Source organism: Diabrotica virgifera, chromosome 8 (assembly GCF_917563875.1).
Source record: "Diabrotica virgifera virgifera chromosome 8, PGI_DIABVI_V3a".
Classification (NCBI taxonomy): domain Eukaryota; kingdom Metazoa; phylum Arthropoda; class Insecta; order Coleoptera; family Chrysomelidae; genus Diabrotica; species Diabrotica virgifera.
Window position 1 is genome coordinate 186,864,054 of NC_065450.1, and position 22,047 is coordinate 186,886,100.

The following is a 22,047-nucleotide window of genomic DNA, read 5'->3' on the forward strand; positions in this document are numbered from 1 at the left end:
ATATTACGAGTGAAAATTGACAAAAATAGCAAAACTCCAATCAAAAACTAGGTTGGAGAAAATTTTATCTCAAAGTTCAAAATCGGTATACGTTAAAAAACGCATTTTCTTGGCTTCCCATGGAGCAATTTTCTTCATTATTTTTTTGTTCCATCTCCCAACTCGAATAGAGCCATCTAACTAACGTATTACTAAATGTCAAACTTGCTTTTGTTTTGTTATAATAGATTAATTTATGTATAAGGAAAGTAAACTGCATATTTTTTCCAGTGTTAGACTTTTTTTAGATAAACTTACTACAAGTGTACCTTTTAACGTTAAAAACACAAATATCCTCATTTGAAAGCTGTATAATTATTTAAACAATTTTTATTTAAACAAATTAAAAATTTTTGTTATAATAAATAAATTAATATATTATAACAAAACAAAAGCAAGTTTGACATTTAATAATGCGTTAGTTAAATGGCTCTACTCGAGTTACTTGGGAACAAAAAAAGAATGAAGAAAATTGCTCCATGGAAAGCCGAGAAAATGCATTTTTTAGCCATTAGTTGTCGAGGCATTAGCTAAATAAAGAAACTTTACAATTAAAATAAATAAGGTTTGTTTCAAAATTTATTATATTTACAATCAATAAGCAACAGTACCTATTTCAAGCAATTGTTTATATGTGCTCATAAACATATTTACAAAACTATTTTCTATTTTTCCGTGCGAAATTTGCTGAGTGACACAAAAATTGGCTTACAGTGAAATCTCTATGACTCCTACACATTTCTGAAAAGTGTTTTTGTATCATTTTTATGAATGAACCAGGCTTACGTAGAAATTGGCAAAAGTAAAATTACACACCATTTTTCGCAATAAGAGAAACGAAAATATTACATCTCATACCACTGTAATAACGAAACGGCATATTAAGGGTAAAGAAGGCGTGAAGGTGTGAAATATTATGGCGAAAATTATGTCTTTCCGCCGGTTTTGACAAATACTTGTAAAGTTGTCATTTCTAATGTTATTTATCTTCATCTGTTATAGTCCAAGTAATGAAGCTTGAAATAGGACAAAACCTCGCAATTTTTACAGAATGGATCAATTTGCTTGAAAATTTGAGAATAAGTAGTGGATAGTCCAAGGATCAAAATCTATATGATGCCGAAAGGCGCTTTTACCATGGGGGTGGTTTCCACCCCATCTCGGGGGTGGACATTTTTTATTATGTTTTGACCACAAAAGTTGATAAAAACATTCATTCTAAGTAAAAAATGTTCTATACATTTTTTGATAAAATTAATAGTTTTCGATTTATTCGCTATCGAAAGTGTTAGTTTTATATCGAAAAAATCAATGTTTTTCGATATACTCATTTACGATTCACTCAATTTTTGACGTAGAAAAATTTTTTTAAACCAAGTTCTTGGGAATTAAATAGCCTACAAATTTACATTTAAACATTTTTTCGTATCTCTGATGCTAATCTTTCTATTGTGAAGAGAATGGCATTTTTTACCAAACTACAAAAATTCGTTATTCGCTTTTAACTCCAGTTTTTTAAAAACTAATCATTCAAAGCCAGTCCAACTTCTAGAATCTATTAATAATACTTAAATAAAGAAGAATGAATAGGGCCAATGACTAAAAATACCGCTAACTTAGGTAGATTATTATGCTTCCAATTGGATTTCTCCTTTTTTTTTTTTTCAAAAAAATATATTGATTTTTTAACCGTAATTTTTTTATTTTTTATTTTAGAAAGGGTAAAAATAATTTTGTAGTTTTTTAGAAGATCTATAATCCTATTAATATTAAATCTTTTTAAAATCCTCAGTCGCAAAAACAGGTGACTTTGAAAGGGTTGGTAAAGGTGGTTTTTGCATGTTATTACAAGTTTTAATTGACAAAACCTCACTCAATTTTTGCCGTAGAAAAATTTTTGCAAACCAGATTCTTGGGAATTAAATAGGCTAAAATTTTATATTTAAACATTTTTTCATATCTCTGATGCTAATCTTTCTATTCTGAAGGAAAGGCCATTTTTTCCAAACTACAAAAATTCGTTATTCGCTTTTAACTTCATTTTTTTTAAAACTTCTAAGCCGGTCAAATTTCTAGAACCTATTACTAATACATAAGTTAAGAAGACCAAATAATGTCAATGACTAATTTTAATTATTGGTGTGGTGATTTGGGGGTTGCCTCCGATCAATTTTCGCTTAAAAAAATAGGGACTGATATTCTTTTCATTATAAGTCACTTAATTTTTGATCTAGAGACTTTTTTTTATTTCTGGAGATACATATATATTTTTAAATACGTTAAATTAGTTTGAACAAGTTATCCTCGAAAAATGCATAGTTTTCCCGTCTTTTGACTTTGAAACTACAATATTTTTAGCATTTGACGAAAAATAGCTAACATATAATAAAGTATAGCTCAATTACTATTCGTCTTAAAGAATATTCAAAAAAAACTGTTTTGTTTATTTTTTTAAAAGGTACATTTTTGTTAAGTAAAGTTGTTTTGATAAAACGAAAACTTTTGGAGTTATTAGCAGAAAACCTAAAAACATTGATTTTTTTCGATATAAAACTAACACTCTCGATATCGAATAAATCGAAAACTATTCATTTTATCAAAAAAATGTATAAACGGTTTTTTGCGTAGAATGAATGTTTTCACCAACATTTGCGGTCAAAATATAATAAAAAATTTCCACCCCCGAGATGGGGTGGCAACCACCCCCATGGTAAAAGCGGCATTCGGCATCATATAGATTTTGATCCTTGGACTATCCACTACTTATTCTCAAATTGTCAAACAAATCAATCCATTCTGTAAAAATTGCGAGATTTTGTCCCATTTTAAGCTTCGTTACTACTTGGACTATCATAGGAAGCACTATTGCTCTCCTATGGTGAGTCATGTGAGTCGCTCTGAAATATATCTGAAGCATATTTTCACATTATGATTGATTTATATGGAATATAGTATTTACTACAAAGCCTTGAAGATTTAAACTCATTAAGAATATATTTTAAACACCGGTTTTATTGCACAAAATAATTGTATTTTCTGATAAAACTAATTTTATGTCGCAGTAAAAATAAAACAATGTGGATACTGTATGACTAGTTCCGTTTTAACTTGTGGGGTTACTTGTACATATCGGAAAACGCTCATCAATATATTTGTGATAATTAGGAAAAGTTAGTAATTGGAAAAATATATTAGAATTACATTTTTTGAGATACAAAAATGTAAGTATTATTTCTTTGCTGATGTTCTGTGTTGTTTGCTTGTTATTTATTTTATATGGGATTTTTTATGTTCTACATTATTCTACAATAATTGTTTAATTGATTAGTATAATTTTTAAAAGCTGGATGTTTAAAAATTAAAATAATTTATTAATCTAATTGGGAAATAAGCCACAATTTAACTTGAAGAAATTATTTTATTGACGTTTCGACTGCCAACTCGGACGTCGTTATCAAAATACAAAATACATATTACTAAATTAAACAAAAATGGTGTGGCTTAGTAAAAAAATTCTTCTAATAATTTAATTTAAGCTGACTCATTCATATCGGCAATTCAGACATATATTATACATTTTAAAGTAGAAGGCTTTAAAATGATATTGCCAATATTTATAAGTTCCTGGGACGACTTTATTCAAAGATAGTTCACTCGATTATATGAAATCAACTTTAACTCAAGAATATCCGTCACAAAAAAATCATAGCATGTGATTTGTCTTTAAAAAGACAACCTCATGTAATGGTGACAGTAAAATTCTCGTGTTAGTGATTCCATAGTAAATCACGACTAAAAACCAGGAACAAAAAACCTCATGATACTATCCCGACATTGTAAATATTTGGTCTTACATTCAGTTTACTCTCAAAACTAACAACAGTTTTCAACATTTTTAGTGGATATTTTTCACAGAAACTGCTTGTTTGGTTTAGTAGAGGTTAACATAATCACAGTGTCATCTGCACATCTTATGTTATTAATAGTTCTTCCGTTAATTATTGTTCCTTCACACTCGGAGAGTAGTATTTCTTCAAAAATAGATTCATAATATATATGTTATAGTCAAAGCCCGAATTTCAGGCACTCCTAGGTTTGACTAGGCAATCCTCAGGTCTGACTAACGGTCTTAGTCAAAGCCCGAAATAAATTACAGTTTCGGCCTTTGACTAGTCAAATCTAGGAGAGACTAAGTTGGTCAGGCAAAGGTCGAAATTTAATTTTATGAAATCGGAGTTTGGCTAGTCAAACCCCGATCAGCTATTAAAATGTCGTAATTTGTTAGATTAGGTTTAATAAAACGTGATTTATTAATTTTAATGTTTATTATTTTTGTATTGTCGTAATTAAAATAAAAAAAAAATAGTGTTTATTCTCACATATGCAGGCATTACGGCATTTAGAGTTGCACAATATATTACACCTTTTACACTTATGTAATTTGGAAGAGCATTTCTTATTGCAGTAGCATTTTATAAATCCTTGTCCTCCAAATTTAGAATCTGTTGTACTCATTTCTCTTATAGAAAGAGACAGCTTAACGTCTGGAACATCTTCGAAATTAGGAAATTTCTCTTTGGATTCTCTTATTTGATTTCATGAAAAAAGTGTGTTTATTGGTCCGTATTTTATACCAACTCTATATAAACCTTCAATTATTTTATCTTGTATGATACCCAAAATATTTCAAGCATCTCCTTTGGCTCTATCAAAGCTGGGGATAGGTATTGTTACAGTTTTTCCGATCGAAATTGGAGGACATTTTTTTTCACTTAATTGTTTCATAGCATTATAGGCTGGTCATGAAGACCTTCAACCGCATTTCCTTTATTTATTTTAATCTTTTCTGTCTGTGCACAACGCATGCTCGAACGCGTGCCAAGGAGATGCTCGAAATATTTTGAGTATCATACAAGATAAAACAATAATTGACGGTTTATATAGAGTTGATACGAAATACGGAACAATAAACACACTTTTTTCAAGAAATCAAATAAGAGAATGCAAAGAGAATTTTCCTAATTTCGAAGATGTTCCAGACCTTAAGCGGTCTCTAAGAGAAATTAGTACAAAATATTCTAAATTTGGATGACAAGGATTTATAAAATACCACTGCAATAAGAAATGCTCTTCAAAACCATGTAAGTATAAAAGATCAAACGTATTGTGCAACTCTAAATGCCATAATGATAATGCCTCAACATGCTAGAATAAACACTATTTTTTTTATTTTAATTACGACAATATAAAAATAATAAACAGTATAATTAAAAAATGACGTTTTATTAAACCTAATCTAACAAATTACGACATTTTAATAGCAGATCGGGGTTTGACTAGTCAAACCCCGATTTCATAAAATTAAATTTCGACCTTTACCTGACCAACTTAGTCTCTCCTAGGTTTGACTAGTCAAAGGCCGAAACTGTAATTTATTTCGGGCTTTGACTAAGACCGTCAGTCAGACCTGAGGATTGCCTAGTTAAACCTAAGAGTGCCTGAAATTCGGGGTTTGACTATAACATATACATTGAATAGTAATGTATCCCTGCCTAATTCCTCTCCAGATTTCAATTTTGAATTGGGTTAGTTATTTATTACAATGATCTCTAACTGGAACTATAAATAAATAATCTGTACTGTAGCTTTTTGATTCCAGTACAATTATTTATTAATTTTAAGTTTTTTGTCCATGTTTTTTGGTCTTAAGGATATTTTTTAGAGATAGATAAAGACTATTTTTTCATGTCTTACTTTGTCAAAGGATTACTCAAACTTTTTTTATAATCTATACCGGGTGGAAGAAAAGAAAGCTTTTCTTATGTTAAGTTTGAGACACCCTGTAGCGAGGACATTTTGTAGTCTTATGTTTTGTGGACATTTTGTTTTTTGAATATCGCCGATTTTAGAAACAAAGAAAATAGACGGTTTTATTCGTTAGCATGTATTTTAACTGAAACAAAAATTTGATACACCCTGTAGGGAGAAAAAGGTACAAAGGTGGGTGTACATCAAAATTATGCTGTGGTTTCACATTTTGTCAACATTTTGTTTTTTTTTTAAATTTCTCTGATATCTTTAATAACAAAGCAACTAGACGGTTTTACTATTTAATATGTGTTTTAACTGACCACATGCGATATTGATGCGATGAAATTATTTCCTATATATAGTAAGAAAGGAACAGAGCGTTCAAAAAAAATCTGTGTATTGTACCACTCGCTATTTATTCCACCCCAAAACATCACAGAGCCTCTATTAAACAATCTCGTCTCTCTTATGTTCCGCTGTGCATACCGCTTAGGTGTCGATCAGAACAGCTTACGATATGTGCCCTTCTGTTTTGAAAGTTTTGTTAACTGTTATTTTTTATTGTAAATTTAGTTTCAGTTAAAACACATACTAAAGGGTAAGCCACCTATTTTCTTTGTTTCTAAAGTTATCTGGGACATTCAAAAAGCAAAATGTTCAGAAAACATAAGACGATTTCTATGTATACCCACACTTGTACCTTGTCCTCCCTACAGGATGTCTCAAACTTAACATAAGAAAAACATGTCTTTTCTTCCACCCGGTATAGGTTCAAAAAGAAAGTTTAAGTAAAACTTTGCTTAACTGTGTAAATATCAAAGAAAAATCTAAAATAATAAAAAAAAATTAGCGGAAACCGTTAATCTGTTCACGAAAAAATCAACTATGAAAATGAGCGTAATTTTCTATATCCTTAACTTATGTATCGCAATTTATAAATCATATGGAAATATGGAAATATTTGATTAAAGTTTCCTATTTTGTCGTTCCCTACAATTTAGATTTTCGATTGATAAATCTAAATTCTAAATGATTAATGAGCCATTATTAGGCACCGATAAAATTGATAAAAAGTTTTAAAAACCCGCACATTGAAAATGTATACATTTTTATAATGCATATTTGTAATTGTACAAAACACCTGTTCTGTCATTCATTACAGTAATTATCCAGTAAACTTTTTACATAACAGTCTAGACTCTGAAGTACAAAGTTGCTTTTCTTTTTATAAAATTGGCACTTGCTAATAAAAATCTAATTTCAACTCTGACGTCACATATGATATAAACAAAAACGAAACCAAAATTTTTATACTTAGTAATTTATATGAGGTATCATCAAAAGATAGACTAAATGTTCAGACGTAAAGGTGTTGTATCTCCTGCTGTTCATCTTCTGTGCACTCATATTCTGTGCTTGCCATATTCAGTTCTAAATCCCATTTATTTTATGCATTTGTTTTGTATTGTATGTATACTCAGCAATAAGCTTCAGTGCCTCATATTACAAGTTATCATAGGCTTGTGCCAAAACCAAAACATTTGTTAGTCAGGGAATCATCGTTTGTTTTATGTTTTTGAAGATTATTTACTATTGTAATCTTAGCGTTGCCAAGACACATAATAGGTAGATACTGTTTTTTAAGGGGGCTCCACACTTTCGGCGAAGTTACTTCGCCAAAGTTGACCGAAGTCCGAAGTACCACTCTACACACTCGTTCTACTTCGCGATTCGCGAGGAACACATTCAAGTGGTAAGCGGTGCGATACCGACAAAGATCCCTTTGACTCGGACGCGCCAGACCGACAGAGAATGGAAGTAGAACGAAGTGAGGCAAAGTTTCTCAAGGTGCCGTCTACACTCTCGTTGAACCTCGATCGACTTCGGCGAGAGTATGTAGCTCACATTGCATCATTTGGTCATCGACTTTTTGGTCTGACTCATAAACGCACTACTGGTCTTTCTCTCGTTCTCTTTTTGTATATCTATCCATATGCCACATCTATCTCATACCTGAGCTTTTCAGTTATGTAGTAAGGCTGAGTTCTTCATTCTATATTGCTGATTGACTTTGTGGCCAGGTAGTACTTACGCCTTTGTCAGTTTTTAAAGCTTCCTTTAAATAATGTTAGAAATTTGTTGGTAAAAGAGTTGATTCAAAGTATATCGTATGAAATATATGTAGAAATAGTGTAACACCGACTAAAACATAATATCATGAGGCAGATAAAATATTAGATCATAGTCCTCTATTTGAAATCAGGGAGAAAAATCAAAAGAGTAGTTTTTTTTGTTAAATACGAAATCCAGAAGTAAGACAACCGATTTATAAATGAAATTCACGCAAAATGCTGATTTTGCGCAAAATAAAATAATAAAATCGCAAAAAAGATAAAAAACCTTACGCTTCTAGCTCCGGTCTTCCCCCTAATGGTGGAAGACCGTGGGGGGGGGGGGATGGAAAACATCGATTTACGAAGAATTTGTACGACGTAGAAAACATATTTCAAAACAGAAAATATAGCTGACATAATTTTGAACAAAAATGTAGTAGCATTTTTTTTTGTAGACTAATATACACTGTTCTCTCAGAAACAACACTTCTTGAACTCCATTGCACAAATGTCATTTTCTATAAGGTTGTTAACTAAATTAACGATGCGCGATTTTTGCCAATGAGACCAATAAAATTTATCACTTTCATTTACCGGTCGCTGCAGTACCGGATTAAGAATCTTGAGTCCCATAGGCAACTTAAGATATGAGGCCCCTTAAGAAGCCTCCTCCTTCTCCCTCCAAACCCTCGAATAACCCCTCTATCTGCGAACGGTATTCCTTAGAAATATTAGTTGACATTTTGTAGACCTCAACTTAAATTTTTGTTTCATATAAGTGTTCAAAGATATTTTAAATCGACTACAACTGAATTTAGAGTCTAATAAATAAAATACAATATTGTTTGAATTTTAATAATTAAACATTTTATTTTAATTAGAAAATATAAAAGATAATAATGTTATAACATGTTAGACCAGGGGTGGCCAAACCACGGCACGCGTGCCACAGTGTGGCACGGCGGTGTCTTAGAAGTGGCACGCGAGGACATTTTGAAAAAAAAAAATTAACTTAGTAAAAAATTAAAAATTTGTCTTTTATTCTACGCCACTCTTTTATTGTACGCCACTGCCTCGCGCTAGACACGTTCACGTTATTCTCTACTCAGTTGATTCTCAACTTTTGTGCGAGACGCTTCAAATCTGTTTGCCTTGTGAGATAGTGTTTTTACAGTTTATTTCCTTTTAAAACAATTGTTTTCGAATTGTTCCAAAATTACGATAAGTTTAAAAATTTAATGTCAAGTCTTCAAAGCTCATTTATTACGAGATTTCGGGATTTCCAGGAGGAAAATAAAAATATTCAACTTTTCACAAATCCTTTTTCCATTTCACTTAAAGACGTTGAAAATTATCCGCCGGAATTCCAAATGGAAATAATAGATTTGCAAAGTAATATTTTGTTGAAAAATAAACATAACGAGCTTGTTTCAAGTACAAGTAATTCAAATTATATTGAATTTTGGAAATACGTTTCCACAGCTGATTTTCCATATCTTCACAATTTTGCTTTGCGGTATTGTTGTCGTTTTGGTGCGACGTATGTTTGTGAAGAAATGTTTTCAATTATGAATGGTATTAAATCACAATATCGTTCAAAATTAACCAATAATCATTTGAAAAATCTAATTTTATTAGCTGTAACAAAAATTGACCCCAACATTCAAGATTTAATTAAGAAAATTCAGATTCACAAGCCATATTAACCACATCAACCATAAACATGTACTGTACTACTAGTAATAAATTAATAAACAATCTCGAGTAGTTGATAATTATATTTTTTTACTATTTAAAATAAAAAAAGGTCGTAGAAAAAGTATAGTATTCTACTCGCATGTAATGGCTATTACTCACTCTGATGAATTACGACACTCGCTTTCGCTCGTGTCGCAAACTTCATCATCGTGAGTAATAGCCATCATTACATGCTCGTGGAATCATATACTATTGTAGCTACATATATTTTTTGTTATTTCATACAAATTCCACCTACCTACCACCTACCACCTACCTACCATTGAATTTTTTGTTAGAAAATTTTTGGTGGCACGACTAACTGTTCATAAACAGATAGTGGCACACTGTTAAGAAAGTTTGACCACTCCTGTGTTAGACTTTAGGCTATGGCTAAATAAAATATTTAATATATTTTTCTTATTACATAATTATGTATAAAGTCTAAATTTTTATTCGAGTTATCGAAGCCTTATAAAATTATAAAGCAACTTTTCTGAGTTTCATAAAAACAAAACTACTTAAAATATCTTCAAACTCCAAATTTTCGAGCACGTCATTTTCAATCGCCACAATTGAGAGAAATTCTAGTCTATTTTATGCTATTGTCGAACGGTGACAATTTTTAATAATTTTCATTTATAAAAATTACCGTTATTTGAACTGCACTAGTTCATCTTCAATTTCAATATCAACAGGATATCATAGGATCATCATCATGATATCATCAGGATCATCATCAGGTTCAATATCATCAGGATAGTTTTCAGTTTGTAGTTGTAGTTGTGTAGTTGTAGTTTTTGAAGCACACTACTTTATTTGAGTATCACTCAGTTTTGTAAAAATACGCAATACACCAAATTCTGAGTTCACTGACTCTGTCAACCGACGCTGACGACTCAGCTCAGCAATTAGCTTATCCAAAATTGGTAGATACGTTTCAACCTTCAACTTTTTACCACCGTCTAGAAAAACTTCATTGCCATTAGCATCATGAAAATGTAGTTTTCTTGCTCGTTTTCGTTTACTTTAGTCGGAATATTCAGAGTATTGTAGATCGCAGGCCTTCTGCTCGTAATAAGCAAAATTATCTCTTTGGGATTTTAAGAACTCCAAACTAAATTTAGAAGCTGAACTGAAGATTGAAGTTTAATCTCTTCTCTCTGTAAAGATTTACTGACACCGTTGATGCATTTTAAAATTGTTGCGCAAAACTCATGCATTATGAATGTTTCTTTTTTGACATTTTTTCACTAGACAAACCCAAAATACGATAATGCTCCAACGCAACTTTCAGCAGCACTTACTCCAACTAAATTAAGCGAGTGTGCCGCACAAGGAATGTAAATTGCAAGTTTGTTAATCTTAGACAAATGAGCCGGGAGACCATTTATTTGCCTGACGGGTCTGCTGCATTGTCGTATGATTGTCCTCTCATGTCGTTTACATCAATGCTACAGTCGTTTAAAAAGGTTAAAACAGCAGAAGAAAGATTTTCTCCAGTATGGCTACTGGCTACTTATGGGTATGAATGTGATCAAACGCTCATACACTTTACCATCAGATGAACTAACATAATATAATAATATAATATAATAGTCAACTGGTCAATACTAGACAGATCTGGTGTTCAATCGACACTTAAGATGTGGTATTTCTTTAATTGTGTTCAAAACGTGTTTTCTTATTACTTCTATTACTTCTTCACAGTATGCATTGTAATGTATAATGTCCACCATCACTTTTATGGTATTGCGCGATATTTGAATTTTTCAACATAATATGATTTATAGTTTTTGTTTAATTCTAATTATTATTTTTTCGTTTTGGGTCCCGCGAGGGCCCATTTGGGGCCGAGGCCCCTAGATAACTGCCTACTTTGCCTAATGGTTAATCCGGCACTGGGTCGCTGTGCAATTTCCATTGTTAGAGCACAATCTTCAAAGCCTATATAACATGAAATATTGATTTTGAGTTTTGGCAACAGATATAAGGGTCTAAAAACGCTGAATTTAAACTTACACTCACTAACTCACGTTACAAACGATCTAAAACTGCTTCTTTTCGATTGCGAAAGTCCGTTTCTCGAAACTACACAACTTCAGCTACAGTTTCCACTCAATGCCGCCTTCGTGAAAGCAGTTCCCGTGATGTGAAAATATTGAACATATTGAAAAAAATCACTAAAATCGGACAACAGGTTTAGGAAATACGAGACATCAAAAATGTCCCATTTTTAAGGTAGTGCGTTAATTTTGATGCTTAGTGTAGCTCTTGGTCATCGTATTTTAACGCAAACATTAAATAAAAAACGGTCGAATTAAACCAATTGTTTACTCAGTGGCGTAGCGTGAGTGTCGGCTGCCCGGGGCGGAGGACAATTTTTCCGCCCTCTTATATACTAGATATTACTGTACATTACAGACATTAATTATAGAGAACTTTCTGGCGAGAACAGTCATCATTATTTTGCATTATACAGGTTAGATTTTTAATAAAAAGTTTATCGAAGGTTTACAATCACGTTTATTAATTCTCTGTTAATATTGTCTGCAAAGTATTTACTTTCTAAGCGCACAATCTTATGCCAAGCCCCCTTGTTTGTAAATATCATTCACTTCATGTAGCACCGGTTGCCACAGGCCCAAAAAAAAACAAAGAAAGGAAAATGACTGCATCGAAACTAGTAAAGCACCTGCATCTCTGCCCTAGTGTTTAAGCTTTCACCTGCCTCTGTCAGTTTTTCCAAAGTGACGAGAATGTCTTTGTAATGATGCCATGTCACATTTACCGCATCGCCTCTTGCACTCAACTGCGTGTCTTGAACCCTGTTTAAGAAACTTTTGCCTGTAGCTGCTATCAGAACTTCCGAATGATGTGTCGATGAGGAAAAAAAAAGAATATATAGCAACGTTCCAAATTGCCAAAAAAAGTTACTGAATCCACCTCAACTGAGCTAGTAGCTTGTAAAAACGAATGAGTTGAGCAAGGTACGAATTTAGCTTTAGGGTTTATTTCTTGAATTCTTTGCTGAACTCCTGAATACTTTCCAGCCATAACAGCAGCATTATCATATGCTTAGCCTCTACAGTTACTTATATCTAGGCCATCAGCTTGAATCGTGTCCAAAATCATCTTTGAAATTCCTTCAGCCATTTTGTCTTAGTTTCAATGAAATCTATAGAAGATTCCATTACTTTCACTTCCTGATTTTCAATTACTACGTATCTTAATACCTGACTTGTTTGATCTTTAGGAGAAAGGTCTGGAGTGCTGTCGAATATAATAATTGAATAATACTTAGCCTTTTTTATTTGTCCGATGATATGTTGGCGAACATTATTTTCCAAATTGGCAATAAATTCGTTTTGTATTTGTGGTGATATATAAGTGATTAAAATTTTGCTATACATTTTAGATCTTACAAGATGTTCACGAGGTACAGGATCGTATTTCGCAATTAAATTAACCGATTCTAAAAAGTTTCCTCTATTGGTACTGGTGTCGTTTTCTATATATATCCACGTAAAGCCAAATTTTGTTTGGCAAGAAATCTTATAATAGGTTTGTTCGTAGTACGATCCAAACGATCAGCAACCGTTGCCAACCATCAGACGCATGCGCAGTTAACAGTTCGCGCAGCGCAGTTAACAGTTAGAGATCGTAGACTACGAACACGCATGCGTCTGATGGTTGGCAACGGTTGCTGATCGTTCTACGAACAAACCTAATATCAAACATTCTGGATCAGAAGTTCCTGTCATTTCTTTATTTCTTTTGCCACTATGTCTTGCTCTTTTTTGTCAATAGTCTGTCCTTTTTGAAGTCTGCTCTCTTGAAGTGCACTTGATTCGTGACTTGAAACGCAAACGACAACAAAAGCAAAATAATGATGCTTTAGCTTTAGATGAAGAATAAGCCATCCGAGTACGTAAAACTTTTTCGCCGTTAGTCAATGTACGGTAAAACCATTCCTTAGTAAGCCGTCTTGTCTCTCCTTTTGATTTTAAAGATTCCGTGCTCCTTTCAATCGGTCCGAATTTGTAGTGGCGATAAAAATATAAAATGGTTCAAATATTTACAAAATGTTTTTATTATTTCTTGTTAAATTTTGCCGCCCCCTAAAAAGTTCCGCCCGGGGCGCGCTGCCCCTACCGCCCCCACTACGCTACGCCTCTGTGTTTACTCGAACATTTTAATTCATTAAATAATTTCTTGATGATTCACACTAGGAAGACAACATTGGCGTCGCCTCTTCGTACAACCATATGTTCCGCCCATGCAGTCAGCTGGTAGCAGCTCTCGAGTGAGTCAGGTGGAGTCGGAGGCAGGGCAAGAGGAACGTGGTTGCTTGCCGACTGTCAAGTGTTTGTTGAGCAGTCGCGCGCTGCGATCAATAAACCCAACAGCCGTTTTGTTTCACGTTCTCTTCTTTCATATCCACCAAATAAATTTACTAAAACAATGCTCTTTGATCAATTCGCATCAACGGCTGCAACTCCGTCAATTTTTTAACCGGGTCACTGAGCGGTCATGTGGTTATTCCTCGCGCTCGGAATACCTTTTCTACACGTGCATCTTGCTATAAATAGTTCAAAATTTTCATCCAAACAGTGTCTTAACATTAGTGAGTTTTCCGCGGCTCGTTACTCAAATAGTTGATTGTTTTTTTCGGCAAAAGCTGTACTTACAAACAATATAATAAAAAAATTCTTTGTTAGGTCGGTCAGAGTTACCTGCTGTGATATAATAACCGCTATTTATAAAAAAAGTTAATCGTATTGCAATAATCTCGCACGCTAAACATTTTCGACAACGTGAGTGACAAATTAGTTCATCAAAATTTATTAAGATAAGTGGAACGTTGCTTAATAAACAGTCAAAATTGTTTTTGATAGACTTGTATCCTGTGTTTAAAAAAAATAGAAGTAGGCTGTTGTTACAAGCAGAAAAAGCTGGATAAAATACTGTTACAGCTGTTATACGACGAAGTGCCTTTCTATTCGGACTTTTGATATTTTTACATAAACACTTTGTACTCGATTTAAACAGAGACAATCATCGAACCTGGATAAACTAGAGGAACATTCATACTCGGTTTCTAGATATGCTCGAAGTAGCTTTCTACACTCCAGGAAATATCATAGTGTGTCTTGTATGGCAGAATCAGTGATGTTGTGCTTCGTACAAGGCTTAGAAGACAAAGATGTGACCAGGAGTACTGGTACTAGCAAGGAACCGAAGTTTAACTCTGTTAAAAAGAGGTTTTTATTACGAAAATCTAGGTAAGATCTGTTCTTATAACTACAAAAATGGAATTCTAACAATAAAATACTGAAAAACTTTTTCCATTCTTTAATTGAATGGACTGAGGAATGGGAATGGGGAATTAAGCTATCTTCTAATAAAGATAGCTTAAGGCCTTTATTTTGTATACGAAGAATTTTAAACTGTTCATCAAAAGAGTGATTATGATCTAGATAGAAGTGCGTACGTAGAATCTGTTTTCCTATTATTGAAAGCTCTTTGGTGTTTTGCTATACGTTTGTTAAATGTTCTGCCAGTTTGTCCGATGTAAGTTTTTGCACAGTCACCACATGTCAGTTTGTATACACCAGCGCTGTAATTTCTTTTTCTTTTGGCTCATATTCTTAATGTATTTGCTTAAGTTGTTTGTTAATTCTGATAGCTGAAATTTATGGTAGGGGAGCAAAGTATGCTAAATGTGCAGTCACTCGAGCGCTTTGGACCTATTGGATTGTGAAGAGTAGGTCCTAAAACCAAAAAAAGTTAAGTAAAGTTTTCCATTTTAGTGGGCGCTTGCCATTTTTTAATTTAATTTTTCATTTCCAACAATCGTTTTTTCCGATTATAACGCCATCTATCCATAATTCGAAAAAATGTTTCCAATAAAAGTTACTTATTTTTACGTAAGGAATCCAAAACTGCAATAAAAATGGGGGCTCCTATTTAAGATTTTAAAGTAACCCCCCACCCCACTTCCGTGGGGGGTTGTGTTTGGTGCCATCTGATAGATTTTTCAAAAATATTGAATAAGTGTATTTTACAGTTTTTCGAACTGATGTTCATTTCGCGAAATATCGCGGGATTCGTATTTAAAATATTAAATTTACCCCCCACCCCTATCCTTGGGAAGTCGTGTTTGGTATTATTCGATAGATTTTTAAAAAATATTGAGCACCTATTTTTTAGTTTTTCGATCTGTCATTAATTTCGCGAAATATTCGCTTTTTTCTTGTGAAACTATTTGACTCACCCATTTCCTTACACCCGGCTCAAATCGTGAGATTTTTTAAATATACACTCTTTTGCATGTACTTAACTTACCTTATCTTAATCTGAAAATTTCGAGTTTTTTAAGGATAGATTTTTTTTTCGGGCCCCCCTTAACGAACTTCCTTGTGTTAAGAGCCAATATATGGTAGAGGTACATTTGCAGTGTACCAGGTTTCTCCCCATATGATAATCTGACGCGCTCGAGTAACTACAAAAATCCCCGCTTGGGCTCCCCTACCATTAGACAATCATTCAAATTGTATATACCGGTTTAGAATCTTGATTCTAGTTAATATTCTGGTTGGTTGGTATTAAAAACACATTTTATTAATTTTTGTCTGTAATTGTAATGTGCCATCATCATAACTTTTTTGAGAATATTGAGTTTTCCTCGTTTAGTTACTACTCTGATAGTTGGATTGGTTTTGTTGGAAAAAGCTGTCCTTACAAACAATATAATAAAAAACTTATTTGTTAAGCTGGTAAGATTTACCCTGCTGAAATATAACCGCTATTTTAAAAAAAAAAGTTAATCGTATTGCAATAATCGCGCACGCTAAAAATTTTCGACAACATGAGTGACAAACTAGTTCATCAAAATTTATTAAGATAAGTGGAAAGTTGCTTAATAAACAGGATAGACTTGTATCCTGTGTTTAAACAAAATAGAAGTAGGCTGTTGTTACAAGCAGAAAAAGCTGGATAATACTGTTACAGCTGTTATACGACGAAGTGCCTTTCTATTTGGACTTTTGATATTTTTACATAAACACTTTGTACTCGATTTAAACAGAGACAATCATCGAACCTGGATAAACTAGAGGAACATTCATACTCGGTTTCTAGATATGCTCGAAGTAGCTTTCTACACTCCAGGAAATATCATAGTGTGTCTTGTATGGCAGAATCAGTGATGTTGTGCTTCGTACAAGGCTTAGAAGACAAAGATGTGACCAGGAGTACTGGTACTAGCAAGGAACCGAAGTTTAACTCTGTTAAAAAGAGGTTTTTATTACGAAAATCTAGGTAAGATCTGTTCTTATAACTACAAAAATGGAATTCTAACAATAAAATACTGAAAAACTTTTTCCATTCTTTAATTGAATGGACTGAGGAATGGGAATGGGGAATTAAGCTATCTTCTAATAAAGATAGCTTAAGGCCTTTATTTTGTATACGAAGAATTTTAAACTGTTCATCAAAAGAGTGATTATGATCTAGATAGAAGTGCGTACGTAGAATCTGTTTTCCTATTATTGAAAGCTCTTTGGTGTTTTGCTATACGTTTGTTAAATGTTCTGCCAGTTTGTCCGATGTAAGTTTTTGCACAGTCACCACATGTCAGTTTGTATACACCAGCGCTGTAATTTCTTTTTCTTTTGGCTCATATTCTTAATGTATTTGCTTAAGTTGTTTGTTAATTCTGATAGCTGAAATTTATGGTAGGGGAGCAAAGTATGCTAAATGTGCAGTCACTCGAGCGCTTTGGGACCTATTGGATTGTGAAGAGTAGGTCCTAAAACCAAAAAAAGTTAAGTAAACTTTTCCATTTTAGTGGGCGCTTGCCATTTTTTAATTTAATTTTTCATTTCCAACAATCGTTTTTTCCGATTATAACGCCATCTATCCATAATTCGAAAAAATGTTTCCAATAAAAGTTACTTATTTTTACGTAAGGAATCCAAATCTGCAATAAAAATGGGGGCTCCTATTTAAGATTTTAAAGTAACCCCCCACCCCACTTCCGTGGGGGGTTGTGTTTGGTGCCATCTGATAGATTTTTCAAAAATATTGAATAAGTGTATTTTACAGTTTTTCGAACTGATGTTCATTTCGCGAAATATCGCGGGATTCGTATTTAAAATATTAAATTTACCCTCCACCCCTATCCTTGGGAAGTCGTGTTTGGTATTATTCGATAGATTTTTAAAAAATATTGAGCACCTATTTTTTAGTTTTTCGATCTGTCATTAATTTCGCGAAATATTCGCTTTTTTCTTGTGAAACTATTTGACTCACCCATTTCCTTACACCCGGCTCAAATCGTGAGATTTTTTAAATATACACTCTTTTGCATGTACTTAACTTACCTTATCTTAATCTGAAAATTTCGAGTTTTTTAAGGATAGATTTTTTTTTCGGGCCCCCCTTAACGAACTTCCTTGTGTTAAGAGCCAATATATGGTAGAGGTACATTTGCAGTGTACCAGGTTTCTCCCCATATGATAATCTGACGCGCTCGAGTAACTACAAAAATCCCCGCTTGGGCTCCCCTACCATTAGACAATCATTCAAATTGTATATACCGGTTTAGAATCTTGATTCTAGTTAATATTCTGGTTGGTTGGTATTAAAAACACATTTTATTAATTTTTGTCTGTAATTGTAATGTGCCATCATCATAACTTTTTTGAGAATATTGAGTTTTCCTCGTTTAGTTACTACTCTGATAGTTGGATTGGTTTTGTTGGAAAAAGCTGTCCTTACAAACAATATAATAAAAAACTTATTTGTTAAGCTGGTAAGATTTACCCTGCTGAAATATAACCGCTATTTTAAAAAAAAAAAGTTAATCGTATTGCAATAATCGCGCACGCTAAAAATTTTCGACAACATGAGTGACAAACTAGTTCATCAAAATTTATTAAGATAAGTGGAAAGTTGCTTAATAAACAGGATAGACTTGTATCCTGTGTTTAAACAAAATAGAAGTAGGCTGTTGTTGCAGAAAAAGCTGGATAATACTGTTACAGCTGTTATACGACGAAGTGCCTTTCTATTCGGACTTTTGATATTTTTACATAAACACTTTGTACTCGATTTAAACAGAGACAATCATCGAACCTGGATAAACTAGAGGAACATTCATACTCGGTTTCTAGATATGCTCGAAGTAGCTTTCTACACTCCAGGAAATATCATAGTGTGTCTTGTATGGCAGAATCAGTGATGTTGTGCTTCGTACAAGGCTTAGAAGACAAAGATGTGACCAGGAGTACTGGTACTAGCAAGGAACCGAAGTTTAACTCTGTTAAAAAGAGGTTTTTATTACGAAAATCTAGGTAAGATAAACTGGAGATAAGTAAGATAAATACTGAAAAACTTTTGTTTATGATAATTGTGAAATACTTTCACAGAATTTACTATAGTTCGTCCGCTATAACTTTTCCCATGCGTCACGATTCATTTTCAAACAAATTAAGTCAAAACATAAAGTGAAACGTACGCCGATGTGAGTAGTATATAGTATACAGTAGATATACAAAATTTATATATGTTACAGTTCAAGTTGATTATCCAGTTGGAGTTGACTTTTCCTAGTTTGAGTCGACTCAAACGGCTGGTTTTAGTAAAAGTTGATTATAAATATAAAATGAAGATTTTTATTCAACATTTACTAGTAAAAGTAGACTCCAACTAGTTAAAGTATACTCTTCCCAATGCCATTTAGTAAAAGTTGATTCACACAAACAACCGATTCTAGAATATTATGTTCAAATCGTGATATTTATAGTCCAGGCTGTATAGTCGCCGCTGTTAGGTAAATTATTCCAGTTCGATTCTTTTGCACAAACTTACTCAAAAAGAGGTCCTTATAACGAATTAACAGGGTGTCATGTGGTACCATAATCAAAAAATTGTTTAAACAATTTTTTTTTAACAAATTCACAAAAAAAAGTTCACTTCGGACATTTCTTTTTACATCATTTGGGTCATTCGGAGCAAAAGAGGTCTTTTGTGATTTTTCTGTAAAATTTATTGTTCTCGAGTTATACGCGATTTAAAATTTGAAAAATGCGAAAATGACCATTTTCAAGGCTTAATAACTCAGTTAAAAATTATATCATTATGAAAGTCAGAAAGTCACCAAATCATATTTTGACGACCCCCCTACAAGGTACTGAAGAAATATTTGTCATTATTGTATTACTAATCTGTTATTTTTAATTATTAACAATGAGAGCTAGGAGCGTATTGAGGCGGCTGTCAATGTGAGTGCGACTGAGATGCACCATTGGACGGTCGGAATGGAGGATCTTACTCGCACTCACATTGACGGCCGCCTCAATACGCTTTTAGCGCTCATTGTTGATAATTAAAAATAACAGCTTAGTAATAAAATAATGACAAAAATTTCTTCAGGATCTTGTGGGGGGGGGCTTTAAACTTTGATTAGGTGAGTTTCTGACTTTCATAATAATAGTTTTTAATCGAGTTATTAAGCCTTAAAAATGGTCATTTCGCATTTTTCAAATTTTAAATCGCGTAATTCTCGAAAACTATCAATTTTAGAGAAAAGTCACAACAGACCTTTTTTGCTCCGAATGACCAAAATATTCTAAAAAAATTTGTCCGGAGTGAAATACTTAGTTATTTATAAAACAGTTCGTGAAGTATGCTTTTTGCGCACGCACGCGATGTTTAGAGCACGAGCGGGCCGAGTGCTATACATCGCCTAAGTGCGCAAAAAGTATTTCACGCACAGTTTCATACAATATTTTATCTACCAAAAAACAAATAAAAAAACTGCAACTCTTCGTCACTGGAATACATTCCTATTTTACAATTTTTTAGAACTTTGACATTTAAAAATTCAAACTTCTGTCAAACCACAAAACTCTCAAAACTTTTTTTGTAATTTATTGAAAGTTAAGGATATTTGATCATCACCATGACAAGGCGAAAGTTAAGGATATTTGATTATATGAAACTGTGCTAAAAACAGTGCGAAAAAGTAAATCCCATTTAAAATACATTATTATTATTACTTCAGGCACACTTTAAACCCTTCATGTATGCCATCTATATTTACAATTTTCACACAATAAAAACTTATACATACATAATATGAGGTAGAGTAGATACTTAAGAATTATTTTTGTGAATTTGGTTAACAAAAATTGGTTAAACAATTTTTCGACCGCGGTACCGCCTGACACTGTGTATTTGTTATAAGGATGTATTTGTTTGAGTAAGTTTGTGCAAAAAAATCGAATCAGAATAATTTACCTAACGGGGGCGATGTTACAGCCTGGACTAATAAGTAGCTGAAACGGTCAAAACAAAGAGACGCACACTCATCAAAAATGCACTTGAGATTCTCGTATAATCAACATTTACTGAATCGATCTAGGAAGAGTCAACTCCAACTAGTAAAAGTTGATTTAAATTTTTAAAATCAACTTTTACTCCTCGTTTCAGTTGGAGTTGACTCGAACTAGGAAAAGTAAACTCTAACTGAGAATCAACTTGAACTGTAACATATACACATCGACGTTCGTTTCACTTTATGTTTTGACTTAATTTGTTTGAAAATGAATCGTGACGCATGGGAAAAGTTATAGCGGACGAACTATATAAGTTAATGTCGTATACCTATTGTATTTTACTGTGTGTCTGCATTTTCCAGTCTAGAATTGAATAGTCTGAGGAATGGGAATGGGGAATTAAGCTATCTTCTAATAAAGATAGCTTAAAGCCTTTATTTTGAATACGAAGAATTTGAAACTGTTCATTAAAATAATGATTATGATCGGGAAGGTGAAGTGCGTACATAGAATCTGTTTTCCTATTATTGAAAGCCCTTTTGTGTTTTGCTATACGTTTGTTAAATGTTCTGCCAGTTTGACCGATGTACGTTTTCGGACAGTCACCACATGTTAGTTTGAACACACCAGCTCTTTTGTTTCTTTATCTTTTGGCCCCCTGTTGTTCATAGGCGTAACCAGGGGGTGGTTTTGGGGGTTATAACCCCCCCATTGGGATCTACTTTGATATGTGTTGTTGACAAATCAAGCCATTTTGAAGTTGTAACTCCCCCTTAGGATCATCCTGGTTACGCCGTTGTCATTGTTAATATATTTGCTTAAGTCGCTAATTGTTTTGAAAGCTGAAATTTAGACAACCATTCAAATTGTAAATATAGGCTTTAGAATCTTGATTCTAATTAATGTTCTGGTTGGTTGGTTGGTGTTTAAAAAAATGTTTTATTAATTATTCTTGTCTGTGATCAACATCTCTGCCAGCATCATAAAAAAAATTTATGACA

At 33.0% G+C, this 22,047-nt stretch overlaps 1 protein-coding gene across 6 annotated transcripts in view; it reads left to right on the plus strand.

Moving 5' to 3' along the window:
• The window catches only part of LOC114341504 (GRAM domain-containing protein 2A), a 390,019-nt gene that overhangs the window by 46,876 nt on the left and 321,096 nt on the right, over positions 1-22,047 (plus strand). Inside the window, exon 1 of one of the 6 annotated variants that reach the window (XM_050657723.1) lies at positions 3,243-3,260. The exons of 2 other annotated variants lie outside the window; for them this stretch is intronic. In XM_050657723.1, coding sequence (XP_050513680.1) covers positions 3,259-3,260 — 2 coding nt within the window. In that variant the 5' untranslated portion in view covers positions 3,243-3,258. Of the gene's footprint in view, positions 1-3,242; positions 3,261-14,101; positions 14,987-16,760; positions 17,025-18,782; positions 19,061-22,047 lie in introns of those variants that run through there. 3 more of the 6 variants (XM_050657721.1, XM_050657720.1, XM_050657719.1) reach the window with 3 other exon arrangements.